The sequence below is a fragment of the Pan troglodytes genome, chromosome 1, assembly GCF_028858775.2.
Source record: "Pan troglodytes isolate AG18354 chromosome 1, NHGRI_mPanTro3-v2.0_pri, whole genome shotgun sequence".
NCBI lineage: Eukaryota > Metazoa > Chordata > Mammalia > Primates > Hominidae > Pan > Pan troglodytes.
The window spans coordinates 52,102,507-52,129,300 of record NC_072398.2 but is presented as its reverse complement, the minus strand read 5'-3'; the positions used below and the strand labels follow the sequence as shown (position 1 = coordinate 52,129,300).

The window sequence follows — 26,794 nt, the reverse complement described above, 5'->3', positions numbered from 1 at the left end:
TCTTGTAATTCTTCATCTTTATAGCTCTTCAGTAATTGTCCTTTGCCCAGCCCAATGCGATTCCATCCTATGCTTACACAGCTCAGTATTCAACCAAACACTCAAGGAAACTTCCATAGTCTTTCTTTTCATACCACTTTCTCTCTGCTATTATGTCCAGTAACTTCTGGCCACCATAGTCACCAAGACTGACCTTACTAGTCTCAACTAAAGAAGACCACTGAGTTCTTCCTGGGTTCTCCCTCCTTGCACAGTCTAGAAAAGGCTTCCCAATAAACAGCTGGGCTGTCATTGACTTTGCTTTATTATTTTGAAGTATTGAGGGTTTTTTCCTTTTTTCAGTCATCACAGTTCTGTACTGGATGATTTCCAGCATTCTGAAAATAAATTTTGTAAAATTTTCTAAATTTTTTTCAGTGGGATGATATGTTGATAGCAGCTACTCCATCCTATCAAGAAATAGAATCTGTGGTAGGTTTTTCAAAAGATGTTATGTTATCAAATATTATTCCACATCTTCAACTCTTAAATTTAAACCTCTAGAGCCAGGCACAGTGATGTGCACCTGTAGTCCCCGCCACTGGCAAGGCTGAAACAGGAGTTCAACGCTGCAGTGAGTTATGACTGCACCAGTGCACTCCAACCCAGGCAACAAAGTGAGACCCTTCCCCACTAGAAAAACAAAACAAAGTAAAGCAAAATGAAATTTAAACCTCTAGAAATGGAGTCTTTTTAAAACAGCTGGAACTGCGATAGTTTTTCAGTAAACAGTTACGTCATGGTCTCTTTCAATTACAAGGGGTTAAAACATTATTAACATTTGCAAAAAAAAAATAACAAATGTTACTAACACTAGAAAATTCTAGTGACTGAAAAGGGTTCAAAATGTATAGGCTTCAGTTATGGTATAAATATTTCCATGCTTTCTCTTATCCATACCTGTTCATGTCATGAACAAGCTCTCTTCATTTTGAGAGATGATGGCTATTGTCAGACCAACAATTATATTTTAGAAGCTTGACAAATTAAGTTTGGCCAGCTGTAACCCATACAAGCTGGCTCTGTGTACAGTCTGTAAGATTTTGTTAGTCTTTGAACAATTCGGTTGCTTTGTGACACAAAAAATATCCCAGGCTTAACTCATGTTTCCACTGCCCCAGAACTAGAATCAGCCATACCTCCAATAAGTCCTGGTTCCATTTAGTGGGCAATGACATTTAGAAACTAAGTTGTCAAAATAAACTTGTTTCAAAATTTAGCACATTTTATTTAATCAGAAAAAGCACATATCTTATTGTTCAAGTTCTCAGAATATTGCTGCCTTTCCCTTTCTGCCCGTTGCTTATTCCAAAAGCACAAGACAACATATTGAGGTTATCAGAGTAGATGGACAGATGGACGAAGTCAGAGTCTCCAAAGTGGAAGAATTCAGCAGAACACTCTGTGTCTAAGGTTGAATGGTAGCTCACGAACACTGTGGAAAGTTAATAAAGTTTCAGGGCAACTAGACTTCTAATGATAGCGGCACAGTCTGTTTATTCATGTAAGGTAACATCTTGCAAGTTATGGTAATCCATGTTGCAGGGATTAGTATGGCGTCATCTCTGGGGGCCGTTATTCCATTTACAACACCATGCAATAACCATATATGAATAAAGCAGCTGGAAAACCCTACATTGGCCAAGATCGATTATTTTCTTTATATATATATATATATATATATATATATATATATATATATATATACTTTAAGTTCTAGGGTACATGCGCACAACGTGCAGGTTTGTTACATAGGTATACATGTGCCATATTGGTTTGCTGCACGCATTAACTCGTGATTTACATTATGTATTTTGCCTAATGCTACCCCTCCCCTACCTCCCACCCTACAACAGGCCCCAGTGTGTGATGTTCCCCACCCTGTGTCCAAGTGTTCCCATTGTTCAATTCCCACCTGTGAGTGAGAACATGCAGTGTTTGGTTTTCTGTCCTTGTGATAGTTTTCTCAGAATGATGGTTTCCAGGTTCATCCATGACCCTGCAAAGGACAAGAACTCATCCTTTTTTATGGCTGCATAGTATTCCATGGTGTACCTGTGCCGCATTTTCTTAATCCAGTCTATCACTTACGGACATTTGGGCTAGTTCCAGGTCTTTGCTATTGTGAATACTGCCACAATAAACCTATGTGTGCATGTATCTTTATAGCAGCATGATTTATAATCTTATGGGTATATACCCAGTAATGAGATCACTGGGTCAAATGGTATTTCTAGTTCTAGATCCTTGAGGAATTGCCACACTGTCTACCACAATGGTTGAACTAGTTTACACTCCCAACAACAGTGTAAAAGCGTTCCTATTTCTCCACATCCTCTCTAGAATCTGTTGTTCCCTGACTTTTTAATGATTGCCATTCTGACTGGTGTGAGATGGTATCTCATTGTGGTTTTGATTTGCATTTCTCTGATGACCAGTGATGATCAGCATTTTTTCATGTGTCTGTTGGCTGAATAAATGTCTTCTTTTAAGAAGTGTCTGTTCATATCCTTTGCCCACTTTTTGATGGGGTTGTTTTTTTCTTGTAGATTTGTTTAAGTTCTTTGTAGATTCTGGCTATCAGCCCTTTATCAGATGGGTAGATTGCAAAGATTTTCTCCCATTCTGTAGGTTGCCTGTTCACTCTGATGGTAGTTTCTTTTGCTGTGCAGAAGCTCTTTAGTTTAATTAGATTCCATTTGTCTATTTCGGCTTTTGTTGCCATTGCTTTTGGTGTTTTAGTCATGAAGTACTTGCCCATGCCTTTGTCCTGAATGCTAAGGCCTAGGTTTTCTTCTAGAGTTTTTATGGTTTTTAGGTCTAACATTTAAGTCTTTAATCCATCTTGAATTAATTTTTGTATAAGGTGTAAGTAAGGGATCCAGTTTCAGCTTTCTACATATGGCCAGCCAGTTTTCCCAGCACCATTTATTAAATAGGGAATCCTTTCCCCATTTCTTGTTTTTCTCAGGTTTGTCAAAGATCAAATGGTTGTAGATGTGTGGTGTTATTTCTGAGGCCTCTGTTCTGTTCCATTGGTCTATATCTCTGTTTTGGTACCAGTACCATGCTGTTTTGGTTACTTGTAGTATAGCCTTGTAGTATAGTTTGAAGTTAGGTAACCTGATGCCTCCAGCTTTGTTCTTTTTGCTTAGGATTGTCTTGGCAATGCAGCCCCTTTTTTGATTCCATATGAACTTTAAAGTAGTTTTGTCCTATTCTGTGAAGAAAGTTAGTGGTAACTTGATGCGGATGGCATTGACTCTATAAATTACCTTGGGCAGTATGGCCATTTTCACGATATTGATTCTTCCTCTCCATGAGCATGGAATGTTCTTCCATTTGTTTGTGTCCTCTTTTATTTTGCTGAGCAGTGGTTTGTAGTTCTCCTTGAAGAGATTCTTCACATCCCTTGTAAATAGGATTCCTAGGTATTTTATTCTCTTTGAAGTAATTGAGAAGGGGAGTTCACTCATGATTTGGCTCTCTGTCTGTCTGTTATTGGTGTATAGGAATGCTTGTGATTTTTGCACATTGATTTTGTATCCTGAGACTTTGCTGAAGTTGCTTATCAGCTTAAGGAGATTTTGGGCTGAGACGATGGGGTTTTCTAAATATACAATCATGTCATCTGCAAACAGCAACAATTTGACTTCCTCTTTTCCTAATTGAATACCCTTGATTTCTTTCTCCTGCCTGATTGCCCTGGCCAGAACTTCCAACACTATGTTGAATAGGAGTGGTAAGAGAGGGCATCCCTGTCTTGTGCTGATTTTCAAAGGGAATGCTTCCAGTTTTTGCCCATTCAGTATGATATTGGCTGTGGGTTTGTCATGAGTAGCTCTTATTATTTTGCCATATGTTCCATCAATACCTAGTTTACTGAGAGTTTTTAGCATGAAGCGCTGTTGAATTTTGTCAAAGGCCTTTTCTGCATCTATTGAGATAATCAAGTGTTTTTGTCATTGGTTCTGTTTATGTGATGGATTACATTTATTAGTTTGTATATGTTGAACCAGCCTGGCATCCCAAGGATGAAGCCAACTTCATTGTGGTGGATAAGCTTTTTGATGTGCTGCTGGATTTGGTTTGCCAGTATTTTATTGAGGATTTTCACATCGATGTTCATCAGGGATATAGGTCTAAAATTCTCTTTTTTTGTTGTGTCTCTGCCAGTCTTTGGTACCAGGATGATGCTGGCCTCATAAAATGAGTTAGGGAGTATTCACTCTTTTTCTATTGATTGGAATAGTTTCAGAAGGAATGTGACCAGCTCCTCTTTGAAATTCTGGTAGAATTCTGCTGTGAATCTGTCTGGTCCTGAACTTTTTTTGGGTGGTAGGCAATTAATTATTGCCTCAATTTCAGAGCCTGTTATTGGTCTATTCAGAGATTCAACTTCTTCTTAGTTTAGTCTTGGGAAGATGTATGTGTCGAGGAATTTATCCATTTCTTCTAGATTTTCTAGTTTATTTGCGTAGAGGTGTTTATAGTATTCTCTGATGGTAGTTTGTATTTCTGTGGGATCGGTGGTGATATCCCCTTTATCATTTTTTATTGCATCTGCTTGATTCATCTCTCTTTTCTTCTTTATTGGTCTTGCTAGCAGTCTGTCTATTTTGTTAATCTTTTCAAAAAACCAGCTCCTGGATTCATTGATTTTCTGAAGGGCTTTTGTTGTCTCTATCTCCTTCAGTTCTGCTCTGATCTTAGTTATTTCTTGCCTTCTGCTAGCTTTTGAATGTGTTTGCTCTTGCTTCTCTAGTTCTTTTAATTGTGATCTTAGAGTGTTGACTTCAGATCTTTCCTTCTTTCTCTTGTGGTCATTTAGTACTATAAATTTCCCTCTACACACTGTTTTAAATGTGTCCCAGAGATTCTGGTAAGTTGTGTCTTTGTTCTCCTTGGTTTCAAAGAACATTGTTATTTCTGCCTTCATTTTGTTATTTACCTGGTAGTCATTCAGGAGCAGGTTGTTCAGTTTCCATGTAGTGGTGCGGTTTTGAGTGAGTTTCTTAATCCTGGGTTCTAACTTGCTTGCACTGTGGTATGAGAGACAGTTTGTTGTGATTTCTGTTCTTTTACATTTGCTGAGGAGTGCTTTACTTCCAACTATGTGGTCAATTTTGGAATAAGTGCTATGTGATGCTGAGAAGAATGTATATTCTGCTGATTTGAAGTGGAGAGTTCTGTAGATGTCTATTAGGTCCGCTTGGTGCAGAGCTGATTTCAAGTCCTGGATAACCTTGTTAACCTTTTGTCTCATTAATCTGTCTAATAATGACAGTGGGGTGTTAAAGTCTCCCATTATTATTGTGCAGGAGTCTAAGTCTCTTCGTAGGTCTCTAAGGACTGGCTTTATTAATCTGGGTTCTCCTGTTGGGTGCATATATATTTCGGATAGTTAGCTCTTCTTGTTGAATTGATCCCTTTACCATTATGTAATGGCCTTCTTTGTCTGTTTTCATCCTTGTTGGTTTAAATTCTGTTTTATCAGAGGCTAGGATTACAATCCCTGCTTTTTTTTTTCCTTTCCATTTGCTTGGTAGATATTCCTCCATCCCTTTATTTTGAGCCTATGTGTGTCTCTGCACGTGAGATGGGTCTCCGGAATACAGCACACTGATGGGTCTTGACTCTTTATACAATTTGCCAGTCTGTGTCTTTTAATTGGAGCACTTAGCCCATTTACATTTAAGGTTAATATTGTTATGTGTGAATTTGATCCTGTTATTGTGATGTTAGCTAGTTATTTTGCCCATTAATTGATGCAGTTTCTACCTAGCATAGATGGTCTTTACAATTTGGCATGTTTTTGCAGGGGCTGGTACCGGTTGTTCTTTTTCATGTTTAGTGCTTCCTTCAGGAGCTCTTGTAAGGCAGACCTGGTGGTGACAAAATCTCTCAGCATTTGCTTGTCTGTAAAGGATTTTAATTCTTCTTCACTTATGAAGCTTAGTTTGGCTGGATATGAGATTCTGGGTTGAAAATTCTTGTCTTTAGGAATGTCGAATATTGGCCCCCACTCTCTTCTGGCTTGTAGAGTTTCTGCCGAGAGATCCACTATTAGTCTGATGGGCTTCCCTTTGTGGGTAACCCAACCTTTCTCTCTGGCTGCCATTAACATTTTTTCCTTCATTTCAACCTTGGTGAATCTGACAATTATGTGTCCTGCTCTTCTCGAGGAGTATTTTTTTGGTGTTCTCTGCATTTCTTGAAATTGAATGTTGGCCTGCCTTGCTAGGTTAAGGAAGTTCCCCTGGATAATATCCTGAAGAGTGTTTTCCAACTTGATTCCATTATCGCCCTCACTTTCAGGTACAACAATCAAATGTAGATTTGGTTTTTCACATAGTCCCATATTTCTCGGAGGCTTTGTTCATTTCTTTTTACTCTTTTTTCTCTAAACTTTCTTCTCTCTTTATTTCATTAATTTGATCTTCAATCACTGATTCCATTTCTTCCACATGATCAAATCAGCTATTGAAGCTTGTACATGCATCACGTAGTTCTCGTGCCGTTGTTTTCAGCTCCATCAGGTCATTTAAGGTCTTCTCTACACTGTTTATTCTAGTTAGCCATCCATCTAATCTTTTTTCAAGGTTTTTAGCTTCCTTGCAATGGGTTCAAACATCCTCCTTTAGCTTGGAGAAGTTTGTTATTACCAATCTTCTGAAGCCTACTTCCGTCAGCTCATCAAAGTCATTCTCTGTCCAGCTTTCTTCTATTGCTGGTGAGGAGCTGTGATCCTTTGGAGGAGAAGAGACACTCTGGTTTTTAGAATTTTCAGCTTTTCTGCTCTGGTTTCTCCCCATCTTTGTGGTTTTATCTACCTTTGGTCTTTGATGTTGGTGACCTACAGATGGGGTTTTGTTGTGGATGTCCTTTTTGTGGATGTTGATGCTATTTCTTTCGTTTTTTAGTTTTCCTTCTAACAGTCAGGTCCCTCAGCTGCAGGTCTGTTGGATTTTGCTGGAGGTCCAGTCCAGACCCTGTTTGCCTGGGTATCACCAGCAGAGGCTGCAGAACAGCAAATATTGCAGAACAGCAAATATTGCTGCCTGCTCCTTCCTCTGGAAGCTTCATCCCAGCGGGGCACCCACCTGTATGAGGTGTCAGTTGTCCCCCTACTGGGAGGTGTCTCCCAGTTAGGCTACACGTGGGACGGGGACCCACTTGAGGAGGTAATCTGTCCGTTCTCAGAGCTCAAACACCATGCTGGGAGAACCACTGCTCTCTTCAGAGCTGTCAGACAGGGACATTTAAGTCTACAGAAGTTTCTGCTGCCTTTTGTTCAGCTATGCCCTGCCCCCAGAGGTGGAGTTTACAGAAGCAGCAGGCCTTGCTGAGCTGCAGTGGTCTCTGCCCAGTTCAAGCTTCTCCAGCTGCTTTGTTTACCTACTCAAGCCTCAGCATTGGCAGACGCCCCTCCCCCTGCCAGGCTGCTGCCTCACAGGTAGATCTCAGACTGCCACACTAGCAGTGAGCAAGGCTCTGTGGGCGTGGTAACTGCCAAGCCAGGCACAGGATACAGTCTCCTGGTGTGTCCTGGAGACTGGACACACCACTAAGACCACTGGAAAAGTGCAGTATTTGTGTGTGAGTTTCCCGATTTTCCAGGTACAGTCTGACACGGTACAGTCTGTCACGGGTTTCCTTGGCTAGGAAAGGGAAATCCCCCAACCCCTTGCACTTCTATTTTTTCTAAGACCACTGGAAAAGTGCAGTATTTGTGTGTGAGTGTCCCGATTTTCCAGGTACAGTCTGTCAGGGCCTCCCTTGGCTAGGAAAGGAAAATCCCCCAACCCCTTGCACTTCCCAGGGAGGCAATGCCCTGCTTTGCTTTGGCTCCCCCTCCATGGACTGCACCCGCTGTCCAACCAGTCCCAGTGAGATGAACCAGATACCTCAGTTGGAAATGTAGAAATCACCCATCTTCTGCATCGATCACGCTGGGAGCTGCAGACCGGAGCTGTTCCTATTCGGCCATCTTGGAACAGAATCAAGATCAATTATTTTCAATGGCATTTTGTTTTTAACAATTAGTTAAAAAAAGACTATAAACAACCAATAAAGAACTGTCATGCAAAATACTGGAATAAAAAACAGAGATTTAGAGATAAACATTTTATTTTAGTGAATTAAGACACATTCTCTTGGGATTTGCTCAAGTAAACTGTGATCAATACATAAAGTGCCAATAACAGTATATAAAACTAGCTAGTTTGAAAATATTTATGAGATTATTAGTTAGAACATATTTCAATTTTATTTTTGTGTATGCTTGATTTATTCAGATTATTTTTGTCTTGAATGTCAATTATTTATTTTACACAAGAATTAATATATAATTTTATAAACTAACCATTAATGAAAGATTATTAAATGAGAAAAACACACATATTCATATACGTATCTATTTCTAATTGAATCAGAATATATTCATAATGAGTTAGTTTTTACAAACATATTAGTGATAGAGTTGAGTATAAGGGAAAGATTCAAAAAACCTAGATGGGTTTTTTAAGTCTTTGATATTTAGTTACCCTTTTGTAAAATTGGGAATAATCTGCTTTTAAATATTCCCTTCAACTTAACATTTATTAGTTGTATCCTGTTTGGGTGTTTCACATATCTACTGTTTTTTGAGACAGTGTCTCACTCTGTCACCCAGGCTGGAGTGTAGTGGTGCGATCTCGGCTCACTGCAACCTCCGCCTCCTGGGTTCAAGTGATTCACCTGCCTCAGCCTCCCTAGTAGTTGGGACTATAGGCGCCCACCACCCCATGCCTGGCTAATTTTTGTATTTTCAGTAGAGGCAGGGTTTCACCATGTTGGCCAGGCTAGTCTTGAACTCCTGACCTCAGGTGATCTGCCCACCTTGGCCTCCCAAAGTGCTGGGATTACAGACATGACCCACCATGTCAGGCCCACATATCTACTTTTTATACATCATTTTTTTTATTTTACAAAAATAATTAAATATGTTGCAATTTTATTTCGTTACTTGAAGGAATTTTTTGTGATTTAGTGAGAAAAAAATATTCCTATTCTGTATTATAAACAAATAATGTTATTAAACTTATTTATTAAACAATAAAATTAGAACTAATATTGCTAATTAAACAAATTAAATAATTTACTGTATGAGTAACTTCACAGGACATTCTTACTACAATCCTGAAGAGATTCTCATAGAAAATGTTACCTTGCTATATACAGTTTCCCAATTTGCCTGAGGGGTCTTAGATATATTTGTTGGGTATAAATAATTAGTCTATATGTTTTCTCGAAGGCAAGAATATATTTTATACTCTGTATATGAAGCCCCTTGCATCTTATTTTTATATAGCACACATTAAATTTGTTTCTGCAATGAAAATTCACATATGTTCATTTAATTTTATTTTTAGAAGAAGAATGTCATGTTCCAATTTTAGAAGCCAATGTAGATGCTCAGCCAAAAAAAGAAAGCTACAAAGTTGGAGATGTGTTGAAATTCTCCTGCAGAAAAAATCTTATAAGAGTTGGATCAGATTCAGTTCAATGTTACCAATTTGGGTGGTCACCTAACTTTCCAACATGCAAAGGTCAGTATTTATTTTAGAAGTGATGAAACAAGAATTTGATTTTTATAATAATGCCCATATATTTTTATTGGAGCTTATATTACATCTATAATCTGACAAAGTGGTAAAATGGCAAAGGAGAAAGAATGCAGTTCTATAGTAATTGAGCTGCATAGATTATTTAGGTGTCCATAATCAAGGAGTAATTCTACTTCTGTGTTTTAAAATACATAATAGGATTTTATAGGTCAAAATATAGTAGCTGGAATTGAGACATCTTAGGATTTTTCCATCTAGCTCAATAAAAAATTTATACCTTTTAGAAATATTGTACAAACAATGTTATATTTTATTAAGTAATTAAGAAAATAAGTCATTGCATATACGAATTATTCATTAGAAAACAGTGATGATTTATACCTGCTTCAGATGGCACTATTTTTATCAAAAATGGCTTATCACATTATTTGAAGTATGTATTAGTCCCTTTTCACAATGCTGATAAACACATACCCAAGACTGGGCAATTTACAAAAGAAAGAGTTTTAATGGACTCACAGTTTCACGTGGCTGGGGAGACCTCACAATCATGGCAGAAGGTGAAAGGCACATCTCGAATGATGGCAGACAAGAGAAGAGAGTTTGTGCAGGGAAACCTCCCTTTATAAAACCATCAGATCTCGTGAGACTTATTCACTATCATGAGAATAGCACAGGAAAGATCCGCCCCATAATTCAATTACCTCCCACCAGGTTCTTCCCACAACACGTAGGAATTGTGGGAGCTACAATTCAAGATGAGATTTGGGTGAGGACACAGCCAATCCATATCAAAGTATTTATAGATATTAATAAAAGTTATAACTATACATTGCATATGTATATCATATCACATATTTGATAACTATTTACTTTTATATAACTTTCAGATTATTGACCTACTTAAAAATCTTCAAGGGTACAACTTAATATCCTGATTATAATAAACAGCCTACAAAATATTGGGAAAGATGGACAATCAGGATGTTTAAATATAGAGAGGATATAAGATTGTACTAAGGAAATATTATTAATTTGGTGAAATGTAAAAAGATATTTTGTATATGTAGGCAAATGTCTTTATGAGATAGCATTCTGAAGAATTTAGGACTAAAATTTCACTGTCATTTACTTTCAATTACTTCACAAAAAATAAGTAAATAGGGCAAAGTGTAACATTTTTATATCTAGGTAATCAGTTTATAAGTGTTCATTATGCATTCTTTCTCCTTTCATTTGCTCAAAATTGTTCATCATGAAAAGTGTCAATAATTGAGGAAACGAATGCAGTCAATACACTATGTACACTGCAAAAAACACATGTCCCCAAAAATAGAAGTGCAATATAAAGGCAATTAATTTCTAAGTCAAAAATTTAGTAACTCCACATTTTGCTATACTTATAAGACCATTTAAGCATTATTTATGGTTTCTTTATAATAGGACAAGTACGATCATGCGGTCCACCTCCTCAACTCTCCAATGGTGAAGTTAAGGAGATAAGAAAAGACGAATATGGACACAATGAAGTAGTGGAATATGATTGCAATCCTAATTTTATAATAAACGGGCCTAAGAAAATACAATGTGTGGATGGAGAATGGACAACTTTACCCACTTGTGTTGGTAAATAAATATTAACATTTAAACAGGACAGTTACTATTACTTTGCACTTATATATAAATACACATGTAAACAGATTTAAAATATTTTCAGAGTAAGCACTCATTTTATTACATTTTCTTAGAACAAGTGAAAACATGTGGATACATACCTGAACTCGAGTATGGTTATGTTCAGCCGTCTGTCCCTCCCTATCAACATGGAGTTTCAGTCGAGGTGAATTGCAGAAATGAATATGCAATGATTGGAAATAACATGATTACCTGTATTAATGGAATATGGACAGAGCTTCCTATGTGTGTTGGTGAGAAAACATTCCTAAACTTTATATTTGATTATTTATCATTTTGATTGGGATTGTATAAAGTGTATAAATCTGGCTAGAATTACAATTTTATTGATACTGACTCTTCCTTCCAAAGTAAAATACGTCAATCCATTTATTCAGGTCTTACATTAAACTTTACCATATGGTTTTATGAATTTCTTGTTATTACTGCACAGATTTCTTCACCAATTTATTTGGGATTTTTCTGGCATGATGAATGGAAACTTTTATTAACGTATATGCTTGAATAGTTATACTTTCTATATGCAAGAATGTGATTTAATTGCATACATTATTTTTGTTTCCAGTAACCTTGTTGAATTTCTGTATTAGTTCTAATATTTAATTTGGATATTGTATTTCTACAAATGATGGCAATTTAATTTCTTTTATTTCATTGCTTTAACTCAGTCTTTACCTCAGCATGTTCCAGATAGAACAACCTAAAAAATAACAATGTAGCTTGAGTTCTATTAAATTCCAGAGTGTTTGGAATCCCTTCATAGAAGAAGAGTAGGGGACTAGGACCCAGGAACTAGGCATGATCCTTGGTCTTTCTGGTCCCATAATTCTCTTATTTCTATTCCTAATTATCTACTTAGTTTGTCGGTTTCCTCCACAGAAGTAGTAAGTAGTAAGTAGTAGTAGTCTATCAGCCTGTGTGCTCTACTCTTACCTTGCAGCCTCAGGACTTCCAGCCTTGACACTTAAGTACTTGCAGGTTTTTTATTTCCCGACACCCTCAGATCCTGGCCTCTTTTGTCCTATCTCTAGCAACCTCAATACATTAAAGCCTCTAATTTTGAACTTTAAAGACAAGCAGACTTTCCGCCGCTGTTCTCCTCCTTACAGAATCTGAAACAGAACCGCCTCTCTCTCCATCTCCTGGACTTTTGGATAATCAACTGGCCCACCCATTGCTGGGAAAAATTACTGTAGGTGTTGCCACCCGTTGTCCCAGCAAATACCTGGTCAGTGGCCATCCGTGATGACCTATTGTGAGGGAATGTTTTCCACTACCAGGAGCCAGAACGCTGTTATGGGAAGATGTAGATCATATATCTTCATGGTCATCAACTTTTATGCAAGGAGTACATAAATATCAACCTCTAGCCCCATATGGGGTGAATTAAAAATAGAAACTATTGCAGAAAAACACCTGTAAGCATAGAAGTAGCAGAGCACACTCCATATCTCATTATCCCATCCTTTTACACACTAAGGAAAAGGCTCCATAACTATCTACATGTTTATGGGAAATGGGAAAAAAATGTAACAATGAGAACTACTTAGACAAGCAAGAGGCTTAGTAGGAATTTATGTTCTGAAGCTCAGTTGTGTTATTATCAGTGAGTTCTTCCCCTGAGAATACTCTGACTTACTGAGTCAGACTTTTTGCTGAGCTTTTGAAATGTGAGTCATTGAACCTCAAGGGGGACCCAGATCTATCTCTTACTGATGCTTTGCTTCCTACAGACTTACCCATGTGTTGCCTCTTTTTATTATTTAAATGTTTTGAAGATATTTAAGATAGTTTAGTGCAAAACAATCATACATGTGTACATTTTCAGAGCCTCTAACAATTCATTTGTAGCTTCCTAAGAACTATCTTTCAGTCAAAACTCCCACTAGGAAAACCTATCTTGCACTTTCATTTCCCAGAAAACTTTCTGACCTACTTTCCTGTCATTCAAAGATGGGATACAGTTTTTTGTTTTATTTTTTCTTATTCCAACAGCATTGTCTATTTTGTGCAATGAGATCAAGAATAAGTTTTGTGATGTTGCTTAAAAGCATCAAACATAATTATGCTATTAATATTGCAGATATTTTATTGACATAATTGTTTAGTTTCTATTTAATATTATTTTATATAGCAACACACCAACTTAAGAAGTGCAAAATAGCAGGAGTTAATATAAAAACATTACTCAAGCTATCTGGGAAAGAATTTAATCATAAATCTAGAATACGTTACAGATGTTCAGACATCTTCAGATACAGGCACTCAGTCTGTATAAACGGGAAATGGAATCCTGAACTACACTGCACAGGTAAGATTTGTTTAAAACATTTTGTTGATCTTGTTGCTTCTTTACAAGAAAAATTATTTTGAAATTAGAATGTTTTTAAATTAAATATTTATTGTGGCATATAATTTATGTGCTAATAGTAAAGTTAGAAACTAGTTATAATACTCTTTCCAGACTAATGTTATTCTTTAAAAGCCTTGGCTTTCTGGTAAAGATGAGAGAGTAAAGCTGTTTTTACTCTATTACAGTCTCACAAAACCTTGAAAGAAAAAAAGAAATAAAGAACTGTAAAAAAAGAACAAAACTTAATCTTCAATGACATTAAGAAACAATTAAAACCCCAATTATGCACTGTGAAACAAAACTAACAGATATTGCCAATTCTGGACCAGACAATAGGCTGAGTAAAAAGTAGGCTGAGAAAGAAAATATATTTGAGTAATCAATTATTTCCCTAAGAAAAAGTCTCACATTCCTCGAAGGCTTATATTCAAATCATTTACTTTGAGTAATAGGATTATAAATTACAAGTAATTATAAAATGGGGCACCATATTAGATTAAAATAAACCAGAACTAGAGAAAACAAAGTGCTTATAAAGGAATGACAATAAAAGAGAGAAGATAGACTACAGACTTCTCATCAGCAACGTCAAAAGCAGAAGAAAATAGGGTAATCTCTTCAAAGTGCTTAGTGAAAGTAACTGGCAACCAGTCATTCTATATACCAATATAATTCACTAATGATTCCAAAATAAAGAAATTTGCAACCACAGGAAGGATAGGAGTTTACACACAAGGTCATAATTTGAAAGAAATCATATAAAATATACATTAATGATATAAAATACTAATTTATAGCAAAAAGTGTGATGTCATTAGAAATTGTGAGGAAAAATACTGGAATATATTCTTAAACTTAAATACATAAGGATTTCAAAAAGATAACTACAATTTGTTTAAAGCAACTGGAACATTTTTATGTTTATAAAATATTTTATTTGATTTCATTATATATTTTTTCTATTTGAGGAAGAGAAATATTCTGATAGTTGAAAGAAGTTTGAAGCCTTTTATGTGTCCATGAAATGTTTACTTAAATTGGCCAGTCATTCTGCCCAAAATAATTCTCACAACTTCAAATATTAAAGCCCTATAGATGACTTTTTGTAACCACAAACAAATAACATTAAAAGTGTATAAAAAGTTATCCACTTCCTTACCTTTCATTTTGGGTAAGGAAATAATTTACTTCCAAATAACCTAGTGATGTAATGTTTAAAATATTAAGAACTATGTTATAATTACAAGGATACGTAGTAAAACCTATGAGATGCAACCTAACCAAAATTTAGAATGGTGTGGCATTCATAGTCTTAAACTTATCTATTTTGGGAAAAAGTATATATATATATACACACACACACACACATATATATACACACACATATATGTATATATGTATATATGTGTGTATATATATATGTGTGTGTGTGTGTATATATATAATATATATGTATATCCTAAAAAGCTAGGGGGAAAATGAATTCAGATATTAGGAGGAAAAGGAAATAATAAAAGTAAAAACAGAAGAAAATGAAATAGAACCTTGTATTTCCAACTAATCCAAGATATGAAACTAATGTTTTGAAAAGATTAATAAGCAGAGCTGTCTAAATGAGTTGACTCTAATCAAGAATGGTGTGCATACACAAATAAACATTTCTACAACCAAAGAGTAGATGAAAACTGAAATACAGGGAATAATAATATGAGTTCAATTTTTTAAATAAATAAATTACAAGCATAAAGAGAAGGAAAATACTATGAGTCATAGGTATCAAAATAAGGAAGAAGCCTTATTTAAAGTTTTGAGAAGAGCTGGTAGCTAGTAGTCTGGAAATTAGGTAAGAACGTTATTAGGTGGCAAATATTTGTTACACACCTTGCTTGTTCTTGAGAAAAATAATAAAATTTCTCATTTTATGCATCAGAAATACATGGCTTCAAGAAGTTATTTGGTCAAAATCAAGACTGGAACTTGTTTCCAGATTTTTATATCAGTGCTGTTTCAACTAGACTCTGTCTTTACTAGGCAGAAATTTCTAAACAGATGTCCAATTCTAAAAGGAAAGTAAGGTGGGCAACTGAGATCATTATGTGTAATATTCTTTTTACCTAAAATATAAAAACAATAGTATATGCGTGATATTTGAATATCTAACTCACTTAGTTGGGACTTTGTTGATGAAATTCTCATTATTATTTGTACATTTGAGATTACAGACACCTTCAGCTTCCCTATTTCCTGGCACTGGGACATCTAGGAGGCTCATAGCAGGTAACTGCTGAGTCCCTAGATTGGCAGCACAGGCCTTGAGGCTCACTCAAAAGAGTCTTGATGATACTCAATAAGTATTCATCTTTGTGACTATGTATTTAAATAAAAATACTTAAACCACCAAACAGAAATTCATAAACAACAAAAATGTCTAGTTTCCAAAATGTTTACAAAATACCTAAACAAAGAGGTAATAAGACATCTAAGTAGAAGAGCTTCTAAATAATAAATAATATTGAAAACTGACCCATCTATCTATCAAATGTGCCTGATATCCTCTTTTCATGTGCTTCTCATAGACTTTCTTCAAACTCATGACCAAACTTTGCTAATCAAAAATGTATACTAACAATAATAATATCAGGCTAATTTTATTTTCTTTTGCAGTTAATTACTGAAACAACACTGATCACAAAAGACTGGTCTTGTTAATGGTTGACTAGAATAAGATGCATCTGGGACTAAGTACTTTAAGTTCACGTTTTCCTTAAACCAGTAAATAAGTAGGACAAGTCATATAAAACATAAAATACGCATCAGTGGGCCCCAGTCCCAGATATCTATCTAGATTTCCACAGAAACAGTTTCTGTTTAGATTTGCACTATTTTGCCTTTCTGACCTTGAGAAAATAAGGAAAAATCCAGTATAAAATTCCTATTTTAGACAATATGTATGTTTTGGCTTATTTTATACTGACCTCAGGTTCTGTTCAAATAATTTATTAAAGATCTGTTGTATATAATTATTATATTTTTTTAATCTAGCTAAACCAGGAAAGAGTAGATATGCACTCTTCTGTCTTGATTTTTAAATGAAAATAGTATAGCGAGGAAAAAAAATAGCACTTTCAATGTAATAATTTTTTTTTCACTGAATATGTTTTTTTTAGTTATTGTTATACTTTAAGTTTTAGGGTACATGTGCACAACGTGCAGGTTTGTTACAAATGTATACATGTGCCATGTTGGTGTGCTGCACCCATTAACTCGTCATTTAGCATTAGATATATCTCCTAATGCTATCCCTCCCCCCTCCCCCCACCCCACAACAGCCCCCGGTGTGTGATGTTCCCCTTCCTGTGTCCATGTGTTCTCATTGTTCAATTCCCACCATTTTGAAGGGAAGTGTTAGTAGACAGTAGCCACCACTCTGGAAAAACATGAGATGAAGGAGATCACTGTAAGGGCATGAGCCCAGGTCAGGAGGTTTAGAAAACGCTTTGGCATCCAAGTTGACCATTTAAAACTTTTCCCTAAGAATAAGCCAAGCAACCAAAAAAGAATTTAATTCCTAGTCCAACAGAGGCATTCCAGTTATGTTCATTACCAGCCATTCTCATGTTTACAAGAAAATGCAAGTCATGGAAATCCTTTATTGAGATCTAGGGTTCAGTTATTAGGGGAAGTCATAGTTATTTCTGATTGTTGTCATTTTTATTTTTAGTTTTAAATTGTTTAAATCAATGTACATAACTTTTTGAATCATATGGGTTAGTTAGAAAAAAATTAAAGAAATTTGTTTGTAAATTATACAAGAGAATTGACAGGAATAATGAACAGGAGATATAAGAGAGCATCTGAAAAATTTTAAACTAATGGTTATAACAAAAAGAATCGCTTTTTAAACTGTAAACTATAGTGACACAAAAAATATTTGTTATTATAACATTTATATATAGGGAGAGAGAAAGAGAAAGTGATAGAGAGACATAGTGTGTGTGTGTCATTGAATCTTCCATTTTCCTGAAACACTACCCTATTGAGCTGTTTTTACTTAACTTTTATTAATCATATAATTTAATTCCAATATTTTGTAGAAAAAAGGGAACAATTCTGCCCACCGCCACTTCAGATACCTAATGCTCAGAATATGACAACCACAGTGAATTATCAGGATGGAGAAAAAGTAGCTGTTCTCTGTAAAGAAAACTATCTACTTCCAGAAGCAAAAGAAATTGTATGTAAAGATGGACAATGGCAATCATTACCACGCTGTGTTGGTTAGTAGTTTATTTCTAAGTAATTTCACTTAAAAAGAGGTTATTAATCCCCTTTGGTTTATCTAAAGAAAGAAACAAGAACTTATGACTAATCTGTTGCACTGTACCCCAAAGCCTTAAATCGCTAAGTAACCAATTCTGTCATTTAAAAAAGTTTCTCTAAGAGTTATCTCCAACAGTGTTCATAGAAGAAACAAGTTTGAAATTTCTACATCTTCTTAAAAATCTTTTCTATCATATTTTTACTGTACCTTTTCTATGTTTAAATATGTTTAGATATGCAAATACTTACCATCATGTCACAATGGCCTATAGTATTCAGTATGGTAGCATGCTGTACAGGTTTGTGGCCTAGGACAGCAATACCCAACCTTTTTAGCATCAGGGACATGTTTTGTGGAAGACAATTTTTCCATGGACTGAGGAGGTTGGGGGATGGTTTCAGGATGAAACTCCTCTGCCTCAGATCATCAGGCATTAGATTCTCATAAGGAGCATGCAACCTAGGTCCCTTGCATGTGCAGTTCACAATAGGGTTCAAGATCCTATGAGAATCTAGTGCCTTGGTTGATCTGACAGGAGGTAGTAATGCTGGCAGTAATGCTCATTCGCCTGCCTCTCACTTCCTGTCATGCAGCCTGGTTCCTAAGAGGCCACAGAGGGTACTGGTCTGCAGCCAGGGGTTTGGGGACAATAGGAGCAATAGGCTGCACCATATAGCCTAGGTGTGTAGTAGGCAACATTATCTAGGTTTGTGTAGGCTCACTCCATGATGCTCACACAAGGAAAAAAGAGCCTAATGACACATTTCTCAGAATATCTTCTTGTAATTAAGTGCTACATGGCTGCATTTCAAAAGCACATATTTCAAAATATTACTTGACAAAACATCAGATATGGCAAAGAGTGCTTAGAGCTGGACAAGATGCCTGATAATTGAACAATCTATTTATCTAAATAAAAACCATTGGTAATTTTGCCTAGAGATATTTCCATAGGGGGTGAGTAAGTAACTGCAGTGTGTTCAAGAAAGAATGTGGGGTGATTAAGTAAGATCATGGAGGATGAGAAACAAGTAAATGTGTTCGAAAGGGAATAGAGAAATGAGGCAGTTACCGGATAGAAGATATGGAGAAAGTGAAATTTTACCTTATTGAATTGTGACATTTTCAGCATGTTTGTAGGTTGGTGAATGATTAAGTGGAAAGGGAGACATTGATGTTACAGAAGAAAGGAGATAATTCATGAAGAAGGATCCTTTACTAGTTTAAAGGTGAAAGAATCTAGTGTCATCATGAAGAAGTTAATCTGAGAAAGCAAGGACAGTAACTCAATGAAACTAGAGGATGTACAAGCAATTTGGGATAGGATTACTTAGTGATTTCATATTTATGTTCTTGGTGATATATAAAGGGAGATCAGTCAGTACAATTGAACATATTCCAGCCAATCTTAGCATGAAGTTGTTACTTTTTTTAGTTTTCCCCAAAATCTCTTAATTAGCATGAAGTTGAAACATTTATTGATAGGGAAAGATGCCTACAATATTATTTGGTATCAAAAAAGTAAATGCAGAAGAGTGTGTCTGCAATTCATTTTCAGTAAAACTACAAGTTTATGATCATATACTAGTTGGTATATGCTATTTGCATAAAGTAATAATTACCCTGAGACTAGAAACAGTAAGAAAGTTATTTACTTTTACCTTTCCTCTTTAAGTGACAATTGAATATTAAGGGGTGGAGGAGGAACCTAGACCAGAAGTTTACTCACCTGTCTCTCCTGCCTTCAATAAAAAGTATTCCCAGTATTTTATATGAATTTCACTTTAACATGAAAGGAGCTACAATATGTTTTGAATCAGACTTTATGACAGAAATACTGTAATTAATTATTTGAATTTCCAGACACCTTATATTAAAGATATGATACATGATGCTTCATTATATTATTTTGTTTAAACTAACATAATGTCTCAACAAATAAATGCTGTTTTCCAGAGTCTACTGCATATTGTGGGCCCCCTCCATCTATTAGCAATGGAGATACCACCTCATTCCCATTATCAGTATATCCTCCAGGGTCAACAGTGACGTACCGTTGCCAGTCCTTCTATAAACTCCAGGGCTCTGTAACTGTAACATGCAGTAATAAACAGTGGTCAGAACCACCAAGATGCCTAGGTGAGTTCTTAATATTCTCTTGGAGTCTGAGATTTAATATTTATAATGTAATTTTTATGGACTAATTTCATAGAATAACCCTTACTTAAGTTTCATTCAGTCAAAATCTTTCCTGTCAAATGTAAATACATACAAAGAAACATTTGAAAAATTTGCTTTATGCAAAGTGAGAAAAATTTATTTAAAAACTATAAATAAAATTTTAAAGACCTACATGTGATAAGGTGCATTATGAAATTCTGTAGAGTCCAAAGCTATTTATGGGGCCTATTCGCACACCATTAAATTGTTTCATGTTATAAGCATCTAACTGAGAACTTCTCACAGAGACCATTTGAAAAACACTGGTCTAGGAAAACTGTCATTTAATACTATATAAGGTTCTACTTGTAAACCTGAAAGCCTTCCCTAGTAGAACACCTAGTTGACTAATACTGACATGGCTTTTTACTTGCATGTTGGCAGAATTTCTAGCAGGAGAGATAGAAAATCTGGAAGAGTTACTGAGCCACTTTCCAAATATTCACTATCCCTTCTTTTCACCCTATTTTTTTCTACTACAAAATAATGCCAATATACATATTAAGTTTCCACAAATTCATGTGCACTTTGTGGCATTAAAAAAATTAACATCGTAGACTCCTTATGAAAATTTGGAGATTCACTTTTAGGGCTTAAAAGGAGATTCTTTTATCGGTCATGACAAACTAAAAGGGACAAAATACAAAGATATGGGGCGAATTAATAACACCAATTATGGGAAAAGCATGAACGTCAGTTTACTCTATAATAAGTGGAAGAAAACTGGAATTTCCATAAACCCCTCTGTTTTCTGGTGTCCAAAAGAGACACCATGGTAATAAGGATCTGTTCCTGCAACAGTTCTCACTATTGCCCAATACCTCACAGAGCTAGACCAGAAGTTTGTTATAGTCTTGAAAATTCATCCTTCTGATGATGTCTCTTTCTTCCACCTTCTGTAGTAACAAATTACCCCAATGCCACTATGGCCTATACAGTGCTTCAAACCACTACTCTATGTGAGCCCCTCTCCCAGGATATCATTAAAATTGTGTGGGAACTGAACTCAGAAAGTGTTGAGTTAGTATAAGGCAGAAGTATCATCTGAACAATTTTGCTAGAATGAAGAAAAACTAGGTTTCAAAGATAACTTCTAGGATTTAACTTGGAGTGATTGATGGATAGACAAAAATGCCATTATCTAATATTTTAAGTACAGCCAAGTTTTAGATGGTCCAATAATTTAAATTATCATGGCCAGTGATCATAAAATAAATTTCCAAAAGAAAAGTAAGAACAAAATTTGTAACCTAAAAAGTGTGTACCATGTTGACAATCAGAGTTTGTGGGAAGGGCATTCTAGCAAAAAGAAACAGTATTTTGAACAATAACAAACACAAACACACAATCACGAAAACAAACAAGCAAAAAAACCCTCATAGATATATGGAAAATTCAAGGAAACATGATCTAACTATGAAATGTAAAATAATTTTATTTCCCATGAGATAGGAGATTAAGATTAGACAGCTCTGAAGAAATAATTTTTTCCAGCCAGGCATGGTGGCTCATGCCTGTATTCCCAGCATTTTGGGAGGCCAAGGCAGGAAGAATCACCTGAGGTCGGGAGTTCGAGACTAGCCTGACCAATATGGAGAAACCCCATCTCTACTAAAAGTACAAAATTAGACAGGCATGGGTGGCACGTGCCTGTAATCTCAGCTACTCGGGAGGCTGAGGCAGGAGAATCATTTGAACCTGGGAGGTGGAGGTTGCAGTGAGCCGAGATTGCACCATTGCACTCCAGCCTGGGCAACAAGAGTGAAACTCCGTCAGAAAAAAAAGATATAATTTTTTCCAAAACCAGACATAAATTTATTTGGATGGTTCATGGGTATTGAATGAAGTAGGGAGCCATTACATATTTTTAATAGCAGTTTTTTGACATAGCATCTTTTTTTATTTTTATTTTTTCAAGACAAAGTCTTGCTCTGTCACCCAGGCTGGAGCGCAGTGGCGTGATCTTGGCTCATTGCAACCTCTGCCTCCCGGGTTCAAGCGATTCTCCTGCCTCAGCCTCCCGAGTAGTTGGGATTACAGGCACATGCCACCATGCCCTGCTAATTTTTGTATTCTTAGTAGAGACAGGGTTTCACCCTGTTGGCCAGGCTGGTCTTGAACTCTTGACCTCATGATCCACCCGCCTCAGCCTCCCAAAGTGCTGTGATTACAGGCGTGAGCCACCACACCCGGCCCAATGTAGTATTTTTAAATTATCAGTTGACTAAGAACATGTGGTTATTTTACACCGAGAAAACATGCAATATAGGGAAATTGTTTAAGGCCCTGGCAGAGATAGATTAGAGTCTTGATTAGTAGGTAAAAAACAGGAACCAAATGAAAGAGGGGTTAAAGATAACTTCAAAATTTCTCGATTTATGGAGAATATTCTCAGGTGCTTAACACATAAGAATTTTTACAAATCAATCAAAATTCAGTATAAAAATTATGTAAGGTACATAAACAGAAAATGAAAAACATATGGCAAACATGAAAGAATGCTTGTCTACACGAACATAAAATTTCAGTGAAGTGTCAGTGTTCAACTAGGAGATCGGCAAAAAGAAAAAAGTATATAACATAAAGACTTGGCAAGGATGTGGAGAGTTAAGCACTCTAATATACATACAAGTGTATAATTACATATACATGTGTGTATATGTAATATAAATATATTACATATTACATATATTTTTAACATATATGTATACACATATACATATGTAACATATATCTAAATATACATAAGTATGTATGTATAATATATGTATACTTATATACACATGATACATATACATATAATATATGTATACATATATGTATACATATAATATACATATAATATGTTATGTATAATATATTATATTATACATTATATATAATCCATATATTATACATAATATACAGATATATATTTATACATTAGATATAAATTGATTACATTACATTAGATATAAATTGTATGTAACATGTATACAATTAATGTACATATATTACAATTAACATACATATAAATGTATGTTATATATACACATTATATTATGTATTATGTATTATATATTATATATAAGATATATATAAATATATATATAAAGTGCTGATTTTAAGAAAGAGTGAGTGATATCTGGGGTCAGGGAAGAAGATAACATTGTTTTTTCTACAGAAATCAAGGTTTCACAAAAGTTAAGATTCACAAATAATTACATTATAAAAAGGGATATCTAAACAAACAACATTCATGCTGGTAGAATTTTTAGTAAAGTATAGCAATTAAGAGCTCAGGTTCTGAACTCATATTGGCAGGACGCATACTGGCTCAAAACACTCACTAAACTGTGTAGCCTTGAGAAAATCTCTTAGCATTCATTTCCTCATATGTAGCCCATACACAGTGCTAAGAACAGTACCAAGAATAACTCAATAAATATTATTTTTTAAATAAATATTAATATTTTTCATCATTTTAATTCCAAAATATTCTTAAATGCAATTTCACTATTCTATGAAAGGTAAAGATGTATTATTATTTATTTATTTTATTTTACCATTTCTTCTTTCAGATCCATGTGTGGTATCTGAAGAAAACATGAACAAAAATAACATACAGTTAAAATGGAGAAACGATGGAAAACTCTATGCAAAAACAGGGGATGCTGTTGAATTCCAGTGTAAATTCCCACATAAAGCGATGATATCATCACCACCATTTCGAGCAATCTGTCAGGAAGGGAAATTTGAATATCCTATATGTGAATGAAGCAAGCATAATTTTCCTGAATATATTCTTCAAACATCCATCTATGCTAAAAGTAGCCATTATGTAGCCAATTCTGTAGTTACTTCTTTTATTCTTTCAGGTGTTGTTTAACTCAGTTTTATTTAGAACTCTGGGTTTTTAGAGCTTTAGAAATTTGTAAGCTGAGAGAACAATGTTTCACTTAATAGGAGGGTGTCTTAGTCCATATTACATTGTTATAACAGAATATCACAGACTGGGTAACTTCTAACCAATAGTTTATTTGTTTCATAAATCTAAAAGCTGAGAAGTCCAAGATGGAGGGGCTGCCTCTGGTGAGGGTCTTCTCGAAGCATCATAATATGCTGGAAGGCATCACAACATGGTGGAAGGCATCACGTGGCAAAAGAGCATGTACATGGGAGTGAGAGAAAAAGAGAGAGAGACAGAGTGGCGGGGGCGGGGAGGAGGGCAAACTCATCCTTTATAAAGACACCACTCCTGAGATAACAATCCAATCCCATGATAATGGCATTAATCCATTCAAGAAGATAGAGCTCTCGTGACTTAATCACCTTCTAAAGATCTCACCTGACAACACTGTTGCATTGGCAGTTAAGTTTCCACGTAAACTTTCGGGGACACATTCAAACCACAGGAGAAACTCATATTGTTCCTGGGCAAATCACAACATGGGGAATTTTATTCATAAATGTCCACAGAAACAGTAAATGTTCTCGCTTCAGTACTTAATTCATCTAATCCCTCCTGTTTGTCTCAAATTATAGGATAACTTTGAAACTTTCTGAATTAACGTTATTTAAAAGGAAATGTAGATGTTATTTTAGTCTCTATCTTCATGTTATTATCACTTAAAAACCTGCGAAAGCTGTCAACTTTTGTGGTTGTAGCAAGTATTAATAAATATTTATAAATCCTCTAATGTAAGTCTAGCTACCTATCCAATACTAAATACCCCTTAAAGTATTAAATGCACTATCTGCTGTAAAAGAATAGACTTTGAAGTGGGTTTTTTTTGTTTTTTTTTTTTTTGAGACGGAGTCTCCCTCTCGCCCAGGCTGGAGTGCAGTGGCGCGATCTCGGCTCACTGCAAGCTCCGCCTCCCAGGTTCACGCCATTCTCCTGCCTCGGCCTCCCGAGTAGCTGGGACTACAGGCACCCGCTACCATGCCCGGCTAATTTTTTTGTATTTTTAGTAGAGACGGGGTTTCATCATGTTAGCCAGGATGGTCTCGATCTCCTGACCTTGTGATCCGCCCACCTCGGCCTCCCAAAGTGCTGGATTACAGGCGTGAGCCACCGCGCCCAGCCAAAAGAATAGACTTTGAAGTTTTAACCAGTCTTTCTGTGGAGTTTCTAATCAAGAGGTGATGTACATATACAAAAAGGTGAAAATTACTAGGTTACAAAATTGCATATACAGAATTATCTGGATGTGTATAAATGGTTATAGAAGAAAAGAGTGAGAGAAATAAAAATGATGGCTTTAATAATTCTATGTGGTTTAGGTTTAAAAAATTAAAATAGTCTGGGCACAGTGGCTCAAACCTGTAATCCTAGAACTTTAGAAGGCCAAGGCAGGTGGATTGCTTGAGGCCAGGAGTTCAAGACCAGCCTGTCCAACATGGCAAAACCTTGTCTCTAATATAATACAAAAAAATAGCCAGACAGGGTAGTGCACACCTGTGATTCCACCTACTTGGGAGGCTGAGGCATGAGAACCACTTGAACCCGGGAAGCAAAGGTTGCAGCGTGCCAAGATCATGCCACTGCACTCTATCCTGGGTGACAGAGCAAGATTCTGTCCCAGAGAAACAAAGAAAGGAAGGGAAAGAGAGAGAGAGAAGAAAAAGAAAGAGAGAGAGAGGAAGGAAGGACGGAGGGAAGGAAGGAAGCAGGGAAAGAAGGATGGGAGGGAAGGAGGAAGGGAGGGAGGGAGGAATATTTTCAAATTCTTCACGTTGTCCCAAATTTCATATTTTTCATTTTGAACATATATTACTTTCATATTCAGAAGAGAGTGATCAAAACTGTCACTAATGAACAAGGCAATAGAAGATGGGTATAAAGACCATGTTGGTCATGATGCTGATTTCATGCAACAACTTTATTATTTTTTTATGTACCATAGTTTGGGAAAATACTACACAGGAAGTATTAGAAATATACTTTAGATATTCCTGTATTTCACACAGCATTTCTTAGTTAAAATATTTTTGGTCAGAAGGTTTTTTTAAGTAGCCTGGGACAGAGGTTGCAGTGAGCCAAGATGGTGCCACTGCACTCCAGCCTGGGCAACACAGTGAGACTCTGTCTCAAAAAACAAAAAAGATTTTTTTAAAGTATCTATTAAAAGTATGACTACTAATACAGGTAAAAATTAAGACTTAAAATATTCATCACTACAGATTTGACAATGGATTCTTAGATATCACACCAAAACCACAAATAAGAAAATACAAAGTACAGAAATTGGATTTTCTCAAAATTTAAAATGTCATGCTTCAAAGGATACTATTAAAAAAGGAAAATAGAACTCACACAATGGGAAAAAATATTTGCAAAATTGCATATGTCATAAAGGACTTGTATCTAGAATATATGTAAGGAACTTTTACAACACAGAAAAAAAGAGAAATAAGACAATTTCAAAATAAGCAAAGGATTCAAATAGATATTTCTCTAAAGAAGATATATAAATTGCAATTAGGCACATGAAAAGATGTATAACATCATTAATTATTAAGTAAATATGAATCAAAACCACAGTGAGATAACACTTCACACCCTCAAAGATGGGT

The 26,794-nt window shown here is 35.6% G+C and overlaps 1 protein-coding gene across 3 annotated transcripts in view; it reads left to right on the top strand.

Moving 5' to 3' along the window:
- The window catches only part of CFHR5 (complement factor H related 5), a 34,582-nt gene extending 9,667 nt beyond the window's left edge, over positions 1–24,915 (top strand). For all 3 annotated transcript variants that reach the window (XM_024350755.3, XM_063794030.1, XM_514078.8), the window contains 7 exons: positions 9,453–9,629; positions 11,091–11,273; positions 11,396–11,575; positions 13,477–13,653; positions 17,790–17,972; positions 19,973–20,155; positions 23,797–24,915. In XM_024350755.3, the coding sequence (XP_024206523.2) occupies positions 9,453–9,629; positions 11,091–11,273; positions 11,396–11,575; positions 13,477–13,653; positions 17,790–17,972; positions 19,973–20,155; positions 23,797–23,993 (1,280 nt within the window). In that variant the 3' untranslated portion in view covers positions 23,994–24,915. The remainder of the gene's footprint in view (positions 1–9,452; positions 9,630–11,090; positions 11,274–11,395; positions 11,576–13,476; positions 13,654–17,789; positions 17,973–19,972; positions 20,156–23,796) is intronic.
- The last annotated feature ends 1,879 nt before the right edge of the window (positions 24,916–26,794 follow it).